At 40.4% G+C, this 19,678-nt stretch overlaps 1 protein-coding gene across 1 annotated transcript; it reads left to right on the top strand.

The window, feature by feature from the left end:
- The first annotated feature begins 3,053 nt into the window (after positions 1-3,053).
- LOC117295411 (extracellular tyrosine-protein kinase PKDCC-like) lies at positions 3,054-19,678 on the top strand. Its single transcript, XM_033778061.1, has 7 exons — positions 3,054-4,687; positions 14,092-14,223; positions 15,024-15,131; positions 15,780-16,017; positions 16,640-16,747; positions 17,392-17,586; positions 18,572-19,678. The coding sequence occupies exons 1-7, from the start codon at positions 3,902-3,904 to the stop codon at positions 18,655-18,657; spliced, it is 1,653 nt and encodes a 550-aa protein (XP_033633952.1). The 5' UTR covers positions 3,054-3,901; the 3' UTR covers positions 18,658-19,678.

The following is a 19,678-nucleotide window of genomic DNA, read 5'->3' as shown; positions in this document are numbered from 1 at the left end:
GTATAAAGATGGTCTGTAGCCCGCTCTTGGACGACGAACTGCATAGATACATCTGTCATGGTACTGCTTACTTGATACCGTGGGGTCGAAGCATGGTTTTTCAATGTTTTTGAACCTCGTACAAACGAAGCCGCAACAGATTCGGCCTCGTTCAAGTACGAGGTTGAAAAACCTCGAAAAACCATGTTTCGACCCCACGGTATCAAGTACTGTTATGTACCGTGCAGTATAGTATCTATGCAGTTCTTGAATATCAGAGCGGGTCGGTGCTTGCCTAAAGAGCTTTGGACTAGGCTAGATGGTCAGGGGGTCGTCCATGGGGTGAGTGTCAGTGTTATCCTGTTTCCATAAACACGTGTTTGTGTGTATATATATACCTTCAATTGTTAATGTATTTGTATCTTCTCCATTTTTGAAGGTTTTGTCAAAACAAATAAACAAATAAATAAAAATAACTTATCATAATAACAACGGTGATATTAGCTTAGGCCTAACTTTCGTGATCACCGTGATTTTGTTAGGGTTTGAGCGGTTTTTTTTAATAGTTTTTTTCAAATGACGTCCATCCCTATAACCTCTCTCAACCCACCCCAACAGCAGTCATAACTCGGAAACAGGTCCTGTATCGCCCGGCCAGAAGTTCCGGTTTGAAAACGCATCAATAAAACAAATCGAGATTAAAGGTCGAGTTATCCAATTTCCTTTTACTTACGAGTTGTTGTATAGACAACTTCACACAGGGTGAACATACGTGCGACGAACACCCCGAAGGGAAAAATCACAATAAGATGGGAAGGATCAAGTTGTCTGTAATAATTTAAATCTCCAAGACGAGTTCTGACCTCATTTCTGGAAAGAGTTCACTCACTCGCTGTGCAAAAAAATAAATAGACTTGTGGACAAGTCGTTAATGGTTTGTCGCGGTGGTAGTCGAGTCATGGCGTATGTTACAGGTCTCTGCGATCAAATACTGCTCTCGAGATCACAGTTCTTGCGCGAAGATGCTGGCTGCCGACTTCTCCCCCATTAAATGAGACTACATGTATAACACAGCGTGAGAGCAGTGGTCTCGCGGGAACAGCATTCTTGCGAGAATATCGCCATTGTCACGGGAATCGCAGAAAGAGTCGGAACGCTATCACTGTGACAGAACGACTTGTCCACAAGTCTATGCAGAAACGGAATGCCCGCAATATGATGCGTTCGCTCGCCGCTTTCTCAATCAGAAAAAGGTCAGATGTCATATTAACCAATCACATCATACCCTAAGAAATGGCTTCGTACAAATTAGTTAAATTGAAATTAATTTGTTTTGTTTCGAATTGCAAATGTTATTTTCATCTCCATGGTGAGTGTCCAGCTGAAAAACATTTCAACTTCTTTCTAGAGGGCTATGTGAAGTTGTAAGCTGCTGAGCAAAAATATTGGGTATCAAGTGACACAAGTCTCCTCCTTATTCTGTGATGTGACATTGCATTTTGGCTGGTAACCTTACTGGTAAGCAGAACTACCAGACGTTGTAAACTGATCAACAAGTCGGACGATGACTAGAGCAAGCTAGTCGAACGTTGAGAGCAATCCAAGAACTCACTCCGGCACTCCGCGGTAGTACAGTTAATTACGATCCTCAAGCAGATACACACATGGTGTTACCGCAAACCAAATATATATATTGATACCTCACCATGCAATGCTTCAAATTCTATATTCTATATTCTATTTTTGCTTAGCTTTGTACTTGAGCAACTCTGTCGGAACATGTAGGCCTATGCCTATTTGAATTCGTTGTCAAACAAAGACTACCATCAGTGTCACGTTTTGTTTTGTTTGATGAACTAAAAATAAAATTCAGAACTATAGTAGTCTCCCGAGTTCCGAAATCTACCCTGACATCCAACTAGGCCAACTGTTCTTATATTTCGGTTAGGCTCTTTACAAAAATGTCCACAGGAGGAATTGTTAAAGGGTTAGTCGTGGAGGGGGGACACAAGTTGAGAAATAGTAGGATAAGAAAGAGGGATGGGGACAAAAGTAAAGGCGGTACATATACAGTACAGCACACTGTGATTTACGCCTAATGGTGAATCATTATTCCACTGAATACAAGTGTATTTTAGGTGCACACTTTACATTTTGTGGATGTCTCCGAATGACGTGTCCTCACTTCAAACAAGTACCCGTAACCCTTTTGCTCGTCAGTGCAATAATGCGTTATCCCCCACAACTCATGTTTATTCATTACAAGTGTTTGTTTCTTGCACCGAAAATGAAATTGATCCGAGTTCCACTCAAATTGCATTTACATTGACTATAAGTTAGTCATCATGAGCCGCCTGTCCAGCCTTTGATAAAGGCCTAGTCTTGTTTCTGAGCGGTGGTAAATTTGATAATGAACAAATTAGATTCTCAGTAGTAGCTTCACCTAAAGTGATTATTAACGTTGCGTTTGATTCGCTCTTCATCTTCCTTCATGATTTGGCCTTAACAAAACGGGTCGCCCAGAAAAAAGGGCATGGATTTAGTTCTTGCCGGATTCGTAAATTAGGACATAGCCTGGAGGTCTTTTCCAGCCCACACACCAAAAATGTCATTCAAATTAAGTGCGGTTTTCCTCTTTTTCAAACGGCGTAATGAGTAGAGCGGCCATTACATATAGGGGTCTAAACCGAATAGATTGGTGATCCATCTTCCAAGCTTGCGCCTGTTGACAATCTCCAACCCTTATAACGGGGGCAGGCGGTCACTACAGCCCGGGTTGACCTCCTTCTGGACTTGGCAAATAAACCTGTCCGCATTCTGCCGCGCAACAAAATGAAACACGGATGACCCTTTGATACGCTGGCCTTTTGTCATCTGCCAGCACTTTAGTGTTTTGGATAATGCCTCAAGAGCCCACATTTGATATTTGAACTCGAACGCTCAGTGTGCAGGGTTTGGACCAAATCCGAGAGCGCAGTAACCTATTTAGGATTGATTCAACGAGTGTCTGATTTCATTTCGTAGCTGACGGCAGTGTGTTCAAAACAGTCTTTACGGGCAGCTGCTCAAAGCAATACGAAAGTACACGAGATGCTCTTATGTATTATATACATCAAGGACTCTGTCACTTTTTTTCTATTGGTTATAGGCCTACATTTTTTCCGGAGTAGCTTTATTCGAGAGAACAGCGGTGTGTAGGGCCTAAAGCCGCAGTCCCACTGCTACTTCCGTATGCATCTAGGCTTTGGAGAAGTACCTGCCTTGTCAATTAAGCCATGTCAATCATTCTGGATGTCTAAACCGCTAATGGACATTGGGCGGCAAGTAACTGTTTGCTCAGGTCGTCTGCCGACAATAGGCGTCAATTAGAGTTGGCACAAGGGGTGGCCAATCAAATTAGGTTAGGACGAGTCACGTGGGTGCGCACGACAGGGAGGATCGAAATGCTCATCGATTCGTTTGTATATCAAACATGATACAAAGTAAGGATACAATACAGTAGCACACACACTGTAGTGTACCCCTTTCTCATCGTTCCACCACAAATGGAACATGGTTCTACACGGACTGCTTTAGATGTCGCTGCTGCTCAGGTATTTGTTTCATCAAGAGTTGCGATCGCTGTGGGACTGCTGATAAATTGGCCGATGAAAAGATCATGTTGTAGACGATGCCGAAGAAATATTTGATTTGTGGGAACGGAATGTTGATGGTATGGGAACTGAAGACGGGCGATGATGAATCCATCTAAAGATGACACTCCTCACAAAGGGCTCGCGACTGCGCAGTGTGTTCAAACTGTGCGAGAATACAGACTTGGGTATCTTTGAAGTTGGATGACTGGAGGATTATCACACCAGGCAAACTCAACAAACTGTTAAGGACTTACAATTAATTTTGAAGTTTAATAGAGCATATTATTATGAAAGCTAAAATGACAAGACGTCTTCAGCGAGGCATCCTTGGTGCTGTGACTGTGTCATTTACCCTGTGGGTTCTCGGGGCCACCTTCATGGTGTTCACACCAGGTAGATCAGGCCCAGGTGTCGGTACGGCGGACGACACCTCCAGTAGCAATAACCCCAGCGTGCGGATCCTGAGCCCCGCGGAGAAGCGCTTAACCCATCTCGCCAACCTTGTGTCTGAACTTCGCCAGGAGATTGGCTACCGAAGGAGGAGAGTGAGGGAGAGCGACGAGGAGCTAGCCCGCCTCAAGGCGAGGTTAGACGGCCCGTTTCCCGACTCTCCCTCGGTGGTGGTGCCCCCATCCCAGTCGGCCAAGTTCAACCTCAAGCGACATTTGATGGATGTACATAACACGCTCGACCCAGTTTCGCGTGCTTTCAAAACAACTCCAGCCACGACTGCGAAGAGTGGAGCGGACAAAGACATAGAGGCCCGCGGGGGAAAGCGATTAGATCGCCCCGCACGTGTGGGCTCAAGAGCCCAGCTCATCCGTTGTCGAGACATCAACAGCATACCGGACTCTCAAAAGGAATTTGTGGGTTCAGGATTTACAAAAAGGGTGCAGAAAGCATCATTAGGTGGTAGATATGTGGCCCTCAAGACCCCGTTACGAGATGGACCCGATGTGTCTGAGTGCGCAAAGTTCGGGATGGGAGATGACGAATGTTTTAGACTCGCAAACTTCAAGGTACTGAAGGAGATTGCTTTGCTACAACAACTTCAACATCCAAATATTATTAAGGTTGGTTGGAATCTCTACTTTAAAAACCCAAGTTATTGCCCTATCAAACAATTATTCAGCGAATGTCACACTATAATATTAAAGGCTGCCAATCACAGTACGAAGTTCAGTTGCCTCATTTGTTACTAAATTAATTATTTTACTTACATTTTTTCATTTTGACACGTATCAAACTAACCACCCACATTATGTAACTTTCACTATTTGGAATTAAAGATACAATAGAATTCGGTACTGATATAGAATTGTCTTGGCAGAAATTGTAAGCGTTTGTTGGTGAGACAATGACGCCACATTGTCTACATGTGGTGTCAGTGTGGAGTCGTCTTTTGCAGTACTGATCTCTTGCAGTGCAGGGAAAGAGAGTTATTATGAGATGTGTAAATGATGTGAAGTTGCCAAAGTACGGTTTTCTATCTGTTTTATCATCATCATCATCATCTTTCTCACAATCCATTATGGGGGACTAGAACCGCCAAACCAATGCGTTCTGACGCGGACTGCCACAGCTGCCCTACCCGAGATTCAAAAAGACACAAATAAAATTGATGACAAAAAGTGTTTTAGAATCGCATTGATAATTATTAGAACATAAACCCATGGTTTCCCCCAAGCAAGAATAGCAGCAGCTGCTGGATGTAATAGTTGTTGACTCTAAGTATTGATCGCTTGAAGTTAACTAATCTCTGGCTGATGGGATAAGTTACTGACAGACACTCTAAGAGCAAAATTTACTTTAGGGAATGTACTTGAAAACATTAACTTGAATTGAAGAGAAAAGGTTAAATATGTTCAAGTATAAAAGTTATAGGCATGGCTTTGATGGTCGTTGTTCTCATGGTTTGAATGTGTTCTGGGAAAGCGCATTTACTTTGGAAATAATGCTGAGATGTAGAACAAAGAGCCACAAATTCCAACTTCTCTATCTCTTTAGAAACTATATAAGGGGAATACCGATTCAGCTCCCCTTAGATAATTTTAGGCAGTGGACACTATTGGTAATTACTCAAAATAACTATTAGCATAAAACCGTATTTGGTAACGAGTAATGGGGGAGAGTATGATGGTATAAAACATTGTGAGAGAAACGGCTGAAGAAACGTAGTTTTCAATAATGTTTTTTTCTTTTTTCCATGAATTTGATTTCGAGACCTCAGAATTAGATTTTGAGGTTCCGAAATCAAGCATCTGACAACTTAGTGTGATAAGGTTTTATTTATTTCATTATTATCTCGCTACTTCGACGACCAAATGTTCACAGATTTGTTATTTAATGCACATGTTGAAATACACCGAGTGAGAAGACTGGTCTTGACAATTACCAATAGCGTCAAGTGTCTTTCAATATTTTTTATTTCTTGTAGTCCCATACCTAGAGTGGCTATATTATTTGAAACCTTGTTTGGGGCGAACTTGCATTAAAAAAAAAACCACAAAAAACCCACAAAGAATAACAGGCCTGTTTATGAGAGGTATAAGCACTTCTTGTATTTGGCTAGTAACCCGTTTCGACCAGTAGCATTTTTGCGTGTTATAAAGAGACCATCAACCAGACTTCCCCTTACACCATTAATACTCAATTCAATTTGATGACAGACATTCAGTTATGTTTACACTACAGCCATATTTCAACTTGGGCAACGAACTGCAAACTTGATTCGCCCCCCCAAAAAATAAAAAGTTATATTAAACCGCTCCAAATAAGGTGAAAAGCTGCCTCAACCATGAGCCCCCTCCCCCCCACCTTGAGCCCCCGCCCCCAGTCATATAAAAATAAACTATTTTCCATCAATCAGCGAATACTGCTTGTAGAGGCAGCTGCTTCAAAAAGAAACGAACTCCTTAGCAAGCTCGGGAATACTTGTTTTAGTATTTGATACAAGCAATGATTGATGATGCATTTAACTTGCTAGATAATAGACGTAGTATATTTCAAACTCGCGGTCTTGGCCAGAATTTCCATCGGCTGAGGTTTTTTTTCTTTGCGTTTTATTTTTACGATCCAATAAATCGGATATGTTATACATGCCGTTCAGTAAATACCAGCGGCCCCATTTGTCATTTTGAAAGTAATGTTTTGGCTTTTTTGTCCAACTTGGAGGTTTTTTTTTTAAAGTAGAGCAGTCCATTAAATTGCGGTTTGTGCACGAAGTCATTGTCAAGGTGTGTTGAAAATTATTGGTAAATTGCTCGAATTAGCCCTTTGAACTTTTTTTCGACACATGAGTCGTGACAACATCAGTATGTGATTTTATATGTTACATTTTAACCATCTACCATTATTAGTTCATTGTTTATGTTGAGGCAGAGAGCCGCTCACTTTTGTTATATATTGAAGGTGTAAAGATTTCTGACAGATAATATAACATCGGAAACAACTGCTCCAGCAGTTTCTCGTAAAATGGTTGAACTTACTCTCTTTCCTGTCACGTTCAAACAGTACAACAATGGTTGTCGAGACAATCAAGCATCTCTCTATCTCTCACTATGCCATCCTTTGTAACTGCTCTGCGTCATGACTTGTCAGTGCGCGGGAAGGTAGGCGTTTATCACGTCTCTTGGATGACGCAGATTGGCCCAGAGGAGCAGGTGCCATATATAGGGGGTCATCCAGTGACACTCACCTCAAATCGCTACACGGCATCTGACAACCTTTCTCTAGCGTGCTTCTTTCACCTGCACTTGCTTACAAGTCAGTTATTTATGACATCGGGGGCAAGCTATGGACCACAACACAAATCCCTTTATACCCGAGAACAAGTAGAAAACATGTAGTATAACTTTCTTTAATCGGCACGGCTTGCCTGACAAGATTTCACCTGAGTTGCACATTTCATCGAGGGAGTTATCTTGGAGGCAGCTGCGCTCTCTGGAACCCGGGATCCACGTTACTGTAGAGCACTGACTCGCTCCCTAAACGCTAACTTTTGTTTATACAAACCTTCAGGAAAAGACGCGGCCTTGACTTCGAAAGTTAAATTATGATGTACTATTTAGTAAAGGTGATGACATCACATTGTTTGCTTACATAAAACGGTCAATGCTTTAAGACATATGCTGAGTGTTTTCACATAGGATGGGTGTCATTTACCTTGCTTTGTAGCACGTCACTATTTTAATTGACACAAAGATTATTATTTTTTACTATTATGTGTTTGGAATGGTCGTTACAAAATGATTAAAGAATCACGTCTAAAAGTATTTGATATAAAGGCACTGAACACCATTGATTAACTCTCAGTCAAAATAAATGTTAGCCCCAAAACTTACTTTGTAAGTTACAGTATGTAATGAGAATTGGAGAGCTGTGCATATACAACATTGTGAGAGACGGCTCCCTCTGATATGGTAGTTTTTGAGATAGAGGTAATTTCTCACATAAATAATTAACGGCTTCAACTGGAGTATTTTATTATGCACCTGAAAGCACTTATGCAACAATAGCGTTTTTCTTTCATTATTCTTTTGCAACTTCGATGACCAATTCAGCACAAATTTTCACAGCTTTGTTATTTTAAATAATGTTGGGACTCACCAAGTAAAAATACAAGACTTTGACACATAACAAAAAAATGCCTTTAAAGATCGCCCACACATTACGCAGATGCTCGTTCAAAATTGAACTTCATTAATCGAGAGTCAATTCCTCAACTTCTCGCGTTCCAATTCTTGTAATGCATTTACTTCTCAAACATGATGAAGCACAAGAACCTTGTGGCTGGGTGTTCACGCGATTGCTAAATAAGTGAGGCCCCCAATCCCCCTCACTCTCCGTTAGATGAACTCGCCTTCCCATCGAGTGGAAGTATTTTGAGATGGATTGACCATTTTCTCTGTCACTTTGCTTTCAAAGTAAACCCGAAATATTGTGATAACCTACCTTCCTTATACATGCTCTATTAAGCCACTTACTCGTGTTTTACGTGTTTTCTCGTCACAGCCAAATCTGTCACATTTCCCTGCATAGGGTAACAGTTTTGCAAATATGTTGCGCTCCAGGCCGGCTGCAGTTTGGTTTACGCTAGAGGTAAATTTAAATGTCAGAAATTGATTGCAAACTAGCACCACTCTGCGCCCGACTCTATTAATTATAGCACGCTACGACAATTACCCATTCCTCCTGTGATAATTGCACCTGAGGTGATGAGATGGTTCACGCTATTTTGTGCATGGATTAAAAAAGTGTCAATTTGTGCCACCCCCCACTCTACACTCCGCTCAAATTAAATCTGGTTAAATTAAATTAAGAATGAATACACCAAAATGACATTCGTTTAGAGTGGGATACAGTGTTTCATTGTGTCGTATTGTGTGGTATTGTCTAGCACTGCGGGACAGCTGTCAATTTCGATGCTATTCTACCAGCCGGTAATGAGACCATGAGATCGGGGGGCCCTCTTATCGCACGTCTCGTCAGCCTGTTGGCAAAACACCGTACTCGTTACCCGTCAAAATGTTATCTGCCCCTGTCTGTCTTTTGGCATGAGCTCAGCTTTCAACTCGCGATTAAAGCATATGCTATGTACCCTCAGGGATCTTTCAGAGATGTGTGATGTTTTAAAGGGAAGATAAACCAGTCTTTAAAGCCTTTTAGTGATGAAATTAACAGATACGGTGATGAGCACATCATGTTAGCAGAAAAACACAGAATAGACCCACGCGTCGTGCCTCATAACACTTTTGTTGGTGTATCTAGTCAGAGGCCTATGAGTTAAGCGAATATCTAAGAAAACGAAGAGAAAAAACATGCTAAGCATTTTTGCATCTTGCTTTGGTACCAAAGTTTACCAGAAGTGCCCACGACTAGTTCACGCCAATGTTCGCTTTATAATATATATGGATTTATAAGGCGTACAATTAGCAAACATTAATCATGCAATAGTCTTTCCGTCAACAAAGCGAGGGGACAGGGCAAACGATATCAAGGAAATTATATTAATTACCAAATTTTGTGAATGTATATTATATTCACCATTTTGGACAAAATATGACGTTGACGGGAAAACTTCCCTTGAAATTTGTTGCCTGAAATTCTGTATGAGAAATAAGTAAACCAACTGTAGTTATGATCTCGCGAGGTAACTTAGAATGCTATAAGCTTAGTGCTTATAAATGCAATAACACTGCCTTTGCTGCTCTTTGAAATAAAGTCTCCGAATTAAAGAATGGATTGAAGTAATCTTACACTTGACTCAATGCTGTAAAAGTTCCATGATTTCCATGATTTGGTTTGTAAGCTTTTGAGTAAAAAAAACCCTTGAAGCAGAGACACATGAAAGAAAGAGAGATTGTAACAACAAATAACAGACTTTCTGGAGTTGCTGACATCGAGCCGGTGTCTTTTTGTGTTGTAACTATTTACTATTGTGGTCTTTAAACACCTGACCGGGCGTTTCTTTTTCTTCTTCCCGAAACTATATTGACACCTTACAAGGTCGTCTATATAGGCAATACATAATTGTTTATGTATCACTATTTGATAAATCAGCAGGTTGAATCTGAAAAACAGAAATGCCCATTCCTGAAACTCCTGTGCCACCCCTTAACGTACTTTTCATGCAGACTTATCCGCAAGAAACAAAAATCGATTCACTGCTTCTCTCAGAACGCACAAGGTGCCTGAAGAGAGGAAAAGAATCGACCCTATCTTTCTTCAGTGAGAAGACAAACACTTTGTTAAAACATTGAACGTTTTGGCGCGTGACTTTACTGGAACATGCACGGGGGCCCGGAAAGTGAAACCGTGGCTAGTATTATGCATACAGAAGGTGAAACTGTTTCATTCTGTCTCTGATTGTGTTTGACAAACCGAGAGACTTTTTAAAGTCTCTCGATCTTAAAAGGACCACTAAACTGTAGTAATCTTGAGTGAACTCGTGATGCAATCATAAAACCAGGAAATCACAAGGAAATTGAAATTTAAACCATGGGGAGCAACATGCAAACAAAAGATGAGAGGAAGCCAGAAGTAAAATAAAACACTGTCACAAAAGAGGTTTGTCACTCCGATGGTGCTCGCATTCTTAAAAACAATATGCATCCCTTTGCAGACATCTTTAGTTCTTGTACTTAATGTTTTTCCCATATACTGTGTTTGACACGAAAGTGTCTGGTGGAGCACCCCGGTCTTTAGAATTTCGCTATGGAGTCCAATATTTTCTCTCTTTTGTTTTGTCCTTGGTCTCCAGAAGGTAGCGAATATGAGCACCCCACCCCCACCCCATTTGGGGATTATGACTAATGGAAGATCAGAGCACATACAAACCGTGTCTCATTGAGAATGTTTGAATGGGTACAAGTATCTCCCACAGAGAGTAAACCTAAATGGTCGATACGAGAAAGGATTGAAAAACAGTCAATAAGCATGTATACTAATGACCATTGTGACTGTCACTTACAACCCATCTCAGTAGGAGGATCTAAATGGAGGCTGCGACAGGTTGATTTGTAATATCTACCTATGCGTCTTCTTTGATGTTGTGTTGCACCTGTTTCCCTGTCGATGGGTTGTCATGATTCACATCCAGAGAGCACAGAGGAGGAAACGTGATTCTTACGATCCCACTTTGACTAATCCATACCCTCTCTTCGTTCCTCTCAAAAGAGCCCCCCGTCTTCACCACTTGTGAAATACGACTTCAAGCACGGACCCTGCTCCTTTGTTAGTCAACCGAGCAAAAGCAAATTGTACACTTCTTGCCGAAATTAGGCCGACTGCCCCTTCCGGGTGGCTGTTTTGTTCGCCATTAAGCCTGCGTAATTCAGTAGGCGGTCGCCGGCAAGAGTTAACAAACACCGGGGGAGGTAACTCCGCTGGTCCCGGAGGCCACTCCGGAGAGTTTACCCAAAGTCTGATGCATTCTCGTGAACAACAATATTTTGTATTGGCGAACAGTGGAACCGTTTTGAAGAGTACTTCTGAGGATTTTAAAGTCTTTGTGAGGGTAGCTTAACAGCCCACAGTGTTTGCTCTCCTCCATTCTGGTAGCGGTCGGAGGAGGTAGAAGTCTTAACAATTGAGAGGGGCCTTTCTGGGAACGCTAATGCACGAAGCCATATAAGAGTAAACCTTTTAGACCGATTGCGTCACGTAGGCATACATGGAGATGATGTTCATGCAATGTAGCCTGCTAGAAGCAGCGGTTATCTCTTTTCCTTCATGCGAGAATGAGGAGAAGTGGTTTATTCAAGAGGGTGGATTAAAGAAGCTTTTCTAGAAACACTCTTAATTGTCCTTTGAGTTTGTCCTTTGAGTCCAGCTACCCACTTGATTTCCAAATTACCAAATCGTTCAACAAAAACCCACACCTCCTGCATGCTGCACACACAACGCCAAGGTGTTTAGTCATTATATACCGGTAGTTACGAAACATGAAGCAATTTGATTCAGCTACTAAAAACAAACTACACAGTTTTTCTCAAAAATGGCTCGATGTAGAGACTCGTTGCTCTTTATTTTAAAACTGTTCTTGTATAGCACACCGGTCTTTGGAATATCAGTATGGAGATCTCATGTATTTGCTTTCCTTGTCATCGGTATCCAAGGGTGGCGAGTATGAGCACACCCGACACCCCATCCCCACTCCAGACTCACTGATTCAAAAAAAAAAAAAAAAAAAATTCTTTGAGGACAGTTTCAGCACGGTCTTTTGTGAACGTTCACCGAGGCAAAATCTGACATTGATCTGACCATGTCTTCACTTGGTAACCAAATTAGTCACTTAATATTTATTCGGGCAATCACATTAACAAGCACATGTACATAGATTAAAAATATTTAAGAAAACAAAGTAAAACAACCGTGGGGTGCCCAGGAGAGCATACAAGTTAAAACAAATAACTGTCGCCAAAAGGCGTATGTCTCCCTAACTCTTCAGACTTTAGCCTTCAATACAAAAATAAGAAATTTACACAATATTAATTCGCCAATAATGTTCCGATAACAACGACCAGCACCCAAGCTCTGCATCTCACCAGCTGGCCCGCTGATTCAGCAGCAAGACTCGGGTTTGTTTTCAGTTTTAATCTCTGGAGGTTAACACGAGATCAGACTATGGTGATTACCAAACAGTACAAAATCTCGGCATTTATAGTAACAGGCTTCTCACGATGTTCTATATTCCCTCTGCTTGGTGCCCGTTAGCTACCGGTGATTCACTGGTCGCGTACGGCAAGAGCTTTTCGACTGTTTACCCAAGGAAAACCCGTCGTAAACTAAACAAGAAAATTGCAAAAGTGATTGATTTTTAAGCCCAAAGAGCACGTTCCGTACAAACATCGCCACAAGCCTGCGTCTTGTTTAAATTCATTTAAAAGTCCTGGATGTGAGCGGGTGCTGTGCATTTTGAATACGACAGTTAGCGGGGGTGTCAGGAACATGTTTTGTCAATGTCGTTTTTTAGGCCATGTCCGAATTGGCGTCTACATAGGGCTTTACACCTATATATTTCAGCATTGAGGTATAGGACGTCCTGCGCAACACCATTAGCAACAGCCGTAGCCGTACATGTATACGCGCCAATTTGGATACTCATATGCGTATGTGTCGACAGGCAAAAATGATACAACTTTAGAAACATCTTCGTCTGTGAGAGATGATGCAAGGTCCTTTCACAGCAGACTATAGACACGATTGGTAAAGAAAATCCTATAAAAACACGTCCATGCTTTCCTGCTTTATGTTATTTCTTCAAATTGTATAGAGTTTAAAATGTGATTGTAGTTTTTGTTTAAGGCCATCACACGGGGCAATTTGCAGACAACCATCAGTTCAAGGCAATCTCCAATAAGAAATTCAAATCACATTTCAGTTTTCTCAATATTTTCTTGGGCATGAGTTGCAGCAAGAATAATATTGTCTTTTGTGATACCACAGAGTTCCTTGTACATGGTTTGTTTGTTTGTTTGTTTGTTTGTTTGTTTGTTTGTTTGTTTGTTTGTTTGTTTGTTTGTTTTGATGATCTTCCATAGTTAAGGGAACTCGGCGTTCTCCCACAAGGGGATATAAACACCTAGCTGGCAATAGCCAATCTTTCTCATACAAACATTGGTTTTAACGTCTAGGATTTGGAATTGCACAAATCAAGAGATTGCAATTCAGTAACTAGACGACAAAATGTATTCTAGTCATTGTGAAATCAGCGGTTAGCTTGGTAGGATGCGAACCCACAACCATGTGATCAGTCTAACCACTGGACCACAGTTGGCTGCCTCCTAGTGACTGGAAATAATTGCCCCATGTGACATAGCCTTCAGGATGACGTGACCCAAACTTTGATGCATATTTCAAGAATAATGCGCGGGCTACTTTAAAAAAGAAAAAATACTTGTTAACCGTTTATCAGAAATACGATACAAATACATTTCTGAAGCTATAATGCATGATTTCTATTTCTCCTGAACAGGTGTTGGGATATTGCCTGCCGGGAAAGATCGATACACAGGAGTCCTCTCACATCGCTACCATGGCAACCGAGTACGGAGAGCCAATCACATTCCTCGATTTATTAAAAATGTCTTGGGAGGACAGACTCAGGGTGAGTGAACTTTGACTTTTCCAAACCACATAAATCAAGAGAGTATTCCCTGGCAACCGTTATTATTAAAGTCCTGTATATGTGCCTTTAGTTATACTCCAGATATTGCTGAATCAGGAATTACGTCCGCCTTTCTTTTTCATGCGCGAATTCTTTGGTGTACTCATGTGCTGCAGAACCGGTAATCGTTTCAGTATGGTGGAAATGTAGACTACCCCGGGGGTATACATGATAATGACAGGAGTGCCTTTTAATCTCATTATTGCCTATTGAAGTGAAGACATATTTTTCAGCCCTCAGATCTGTCAGCCTATAAAGCGCTGTATTTGAACAGATTTGATTTATGAATCTTGACAGCGCCATTAAAAATCTATAATTCATTGGAGAAAACCTATTGTTATTAAGCTAGAAAAAAAGGAGTTCTTGCGGGGAATTCGTGACATTTCACCGGGGACTGCAAAGGGTGAAATCCTAGTTATTTACTCTGGTCTGCCATGGGCCCAATGATTTGCTGTATGATAATATTCCCACATACAAAATAAAGATATAAGACTTATAAAATGCCCAATATAAATTTCACGACAGAGAGCAAGAACCAAAATGTTTACTCCTCAAAATGACCGACTGAATATTCTGCTGCTGATATAGAGGCAAAGTTGATAGTCACTACTCTAAAGGTGTTTTTGTTCATGAACAACTCCAAAGAATAAGGAGCAATTTCTAAGACGGCAAAATTTTGAGACGTTGGAACCAATGTGTCCCTTTCCCGTGTCATTTTATTTGTTTGTTTTGTTTTTCAGATCTCGCTGGGTGTGAGCAGATTATTGGTTTATCTTAGAAGTTCAGTTCTTGGCTCACTCGCTATCCATGATTTCAAACCGTCGCAGTTTGTTCGAGTAGATGGAGAGGTAATGGTCCGGCACATGTTTGGTTTTGCGTCAGTTTGATTTCGTTCGAAGATAAAACATTTCAGTCTGGACTGTATAATAATAATATGTATATTATATAATAAAGAGAAATTTATAAAGCGCAAAAATAACAGCAGAAAGAATCCGCCTCAAGCGCTGCGCTAATTAAACGTCACCACACTTTTGCCACGTCGAACTCAAATTGGTAGATGGGAGTATTCCGGGATGGGATGGGAAACAGTTTCTGACTATTAGAACACACATAGTCTGTAGATATCAGAATAAAACAAATCCATTTTGTTTGACACTCAAAACAGACGATGAACGCCAGTCAGCAACGATGGTAATAAATTTAAGGGCAACACTAATTTAGGCCGGGGAGCAATATCTTTATGATTTCGATACTACGTCATTTGAGTGGCACAGCTACTGACACATTACTCTTTAGCAATGTTTTCACGCTTCGCCATTTTGAATTACTGCATATGTGCGGCAAGCTATTTGCAATGGATACATTTTACGTTTGCTTCTTTGTTAGCAAATAATATTATAGACACAGTACTGTATTCTGCTGTAACTTTCGCACATTTTGAAGAACGACACAGTTTCAAAATGTGGTAACACCAATGGTTTTATTTTCGTTTGCAGGTCAAACTAGTTGATCTCGATGACGTCGACGACCAACCGAGGTTATGTAAGACACAGTCCGATTGCGCCATAAACGGAAGCTCTTCCACCGTCTATCTTCCATGCAAAGACGGCAAATGTTTCAATTATACAGATAGGATGAACGTCTTCAGTGCCTACAAAATATTCTTCACCCTTCTCCCTTACGAGACCCCTCATCAACTGAAGCCCTTGATGACAGATTTTGTCAATAAAACAGGTAGTTAATTAATGACATATGGGCTAATTAATATTGATCGGTGCTGCCAATCTCGGAGCTGCCAATCTCAGAGCTTTACTGCTTTGAAGGATAACAGTGCGTATTGATTTACTTCACTCGGCCCCACTGTAGTCTTGCTTGACGACGTTAATTTTGTTAACGTAGTTACCTATATCGCAACGTGAGTACTGTCCGCAACACGATGTACTCGATGTAGCGCCCTCTACCTCACCGGTGTCATCAAAGCTTCAAGACCGCTGTTCTTTTTTAAGGCAAAGTTTTCTATTTCTATGGTATCCATTAAGTAAAGGAGAACAAAATGTAAAACAAAAAGTGACTTCAGTTGGTTTTATTACGAAACTTTCTTCATCATACACCAAAACTGACATAAAATTGTCAAGTCCATCAAAAATGAAAAAAGGCTCTTACAATTTTGGACCGTTTACAGTCGGAATGGGGGCTTACGCCAATTATTTTGAGCTATGGTTAAATCAACCCTATCATGGACAGTGGCACACTGAAACCTCCAATTACTATATATTATTATGTCGAAATAATTCCCTCGTTTTGTAAGAAATATGTTTTGTAATGCTTCTATGTTTCTGTAAATTGTGTTAATTAGGTGAAGCTTTACTCGGCTCCTTTGAAACTCATCAGTACTTGGAGAAGATTTTACAACTCTACCAGAGTGGTGATTACTTGTACAGCGGTAACGACACAACTATTGCAGGTTTGTACACACACAATAATTATTATCATGTTTTTGCTTCAATACCTTCAATACACTGATCTAAATGAGTGAATGAAGTCATTTTTTACTCGGGGGAAAACACAGTACTATTGACAGTTACACCCATGGTTCACCACCACTGCAGCTCTAAAACGAAACCCTCGAGGATTTTGTGAACAAAAATGTCCGTCATATTGTTTGTTACTTTATCGAACATTAGCAGATTGGACCAACAGTGAGCTCTTGCATAACCAATGCATCGTATTTTTCAAAATGATGAAAGTAATATTTTTTAAAGACGTCGAAGTTAATGAAAGAAAAAAAACCCCGCTTGTCACACGTAGTTGTGTGCTTTCAGTTCGAGACCTCAAATTCTTAATCTGAGGTCTCGAAATCAAATTCGTGGAAAATTACTTCTTTCTCGAAAACTACATTACTTCAGAGGGAGCCGTCTTTCACAATATGTTATACTATCAACCTCTCCCCATTACTCGTTACCAGGAAAGGTTTTATGCTAATAAATATTTTGAGTAATTGCCAATAGTGTCCACTGCCTTTAATTCGGTGTTGGACTTCATGTTGAATCCAAACATGGGATGAGAGAAACATCATGTTTTATATTCAACTCTGAATTGTGTCCACAGGTTCAAGGAATGCATATCAACTGATACAAGATGGCGATCTACCAAAACATGGCGACTATTGGTGTGTGTCATCATTACACATGGGCAGCCCAAGCTGTGTACTATTGGCCTTCGATGAAAATGAGGCCAAGTATCTATGCGACCAAGACGATCAATGCAGGTCCTTCGTGATGACGTCAGAGAAAACATGGACAGGTCAGATTTTGATCAGTCGCTCTTTTTAATTGAATCAACTTCGAATGACTAGAGAAGATACCCTTGACCAGATGGGGACAGGAATTGAGTTCTTTCATTTCGAACTGTGTTATAAGACTCTGTATATGACTCAACCTCTGATATTCTGGACTATCATTGGTCAGAAATTAGGGGAGAGCTGTCTTGGTCCGTGACGCTCCCGCGTTCCGTATTTGTAACATATAGCCAGCAGAGGGCGCCATCATCCACACAGCGATATCGATATCACACACAATGTAACCAAGACGCGAGCCCATATTCGGCAACAAACCGCGAGCATGTTAACCTAATGAAAAACGCAGTATGTCAATTTAAGTATCACTCCTGGCCCGTATTCAAGTTCTTGAAAATTAAAGCATCACTACCATGTTTCATTTTTCAAATGTTCATGGGGAAAACATCTTGCATTACAAAAGTTACCTCCCGAAAACCAAAAACAGCGCCCTCACACTGCGGACAACGAAGTGCTACCATTGGCTGAGAGTTGGTTGTGGGCGGCACGTAAACGTTTCCATTGTTTGACCTCGGCAATGGCGGCCAATGCACAGGGTTTATTCCTGTGAAACATTGATACAAGAAAACACACCACTTTAAACAAAATATGGAAGAGCACACGTTTTTCTTTGTGTCAACTGCAACATCAAATTTGGCTCAGGTTTGCTCGATGATTTCTTTCCCAGCATTTCACCCCAATTCAAATGCCTCAGGCCTGGGTCCATTTTCATAAAGCTGATAAGCAGAAAATACTGCTTGACAATTTTTTTTTGCTAAGCGATAAATTGAGCGGGGCATCAGTCACAACAATGCAAACCTTTTCAGTCCCGAATCATTTCCTAATCGTCTTGTTATTGGCGCTTGCGCTGTTGGATGTGTAACAAATAAGTAAATACACCAACCAATAATTCAATAAACCAATCAATGAAGATATACTTTTGTTCCCCCTCAGGTCGGACGGTTATTTATTTGAAGAAGGCTACAGGACACATGCCGGTCTACAGTCCTGGAAACATGCTGTATGTGCAGCTGACGTGAATAACAATCTACCAGCATGGAGGAGGACACACAAGTAATTTTAAGTTCCACAAACTGAACTGCAGTATGTGTTACAGAAAATGCTAAGCCGTTTCACAATTCGAAACCTTTGTGTTTGTCAAGATTTTCGGTTGGGGAGGAAAACATATTTCCAAAACATGTAATTAATTTTAAAGACAAGGCCTACAATTTGACTTATCTTCTGACAAGCTGGTTGAAGAAACAAATGGTTTAAAATAAGAAAGGGTAACAGTTTTTATAGTCTTGACCTTTCATGTATTTTGTCCCTAGTCTAAATTTATGTATTACATTTTGAAATAAAAAGACAGAAACAGATCATTTTGATATACAAAATACTATTTTCATTATCAGAAACAAATGATTATTTCAGAGAAAGTAACTGTGCATGTACATACAACACATTGTGCCAGAGTTCCTCAGCAGGAAACTAATTTTTGTTTATGATGGTGAAAGTTGCACACTTGCACTCAATCAAGTTTCGGAGAGCTGTTATTTACTGTGCCTGTCAATGAGCTACCTGACAATTTTGTTTGGGAGTTAACAAAACATTTCAAAGTTTGACATATTTAAAAAAAAAAATAATAATAATACAGACATCTAATGCAGTATTGTGGTCACAGCAAAGGCAGCTGAAGCCTCCAGGTTGAACTTTCAAGACCTTAACTTAATCTTCCACTAATAAAAACAATGTGAGAGAATGACAACAATAATTCAGAATGTTAGAAATTATATATAATTTATTTCACACTTTTTGTATTAGATATTTTATACAAAATGAGCAGGATATTCACCAGATACCTGCTGATATAAACTATATTTGATACAACTATTCACAAACCAAATATCAGTACTTATTGGTTATACCAAAAGACAGCCCAGTGCCAGCTTTCTTAATAGTTCCTAACTTAATTCACAAAAAGTTTAAGAAAATTGTAACATATCAGTGAGATATGATTATTTTTCAAGTGTACAACATGAATAAAGAAAATTCAATACCAAA

The sequence above is a fragment of the Asterias rubens genome, chromosome 1 (genome assembly GCF_902459465.1).
Source record: "Asterias rubens chromosome 1, eAstRub1.3, whole genome shotgun sequence".
Lineage (NCBI taxonomy): Eukaryota > Metazoa > Echinodermata > Asteroidea > Forcipulatida > Asteriidae > Asterias > Asterias rubens.
This window is presented reverse-complemented; position numbering and strand designations above follow the sequence as displayed.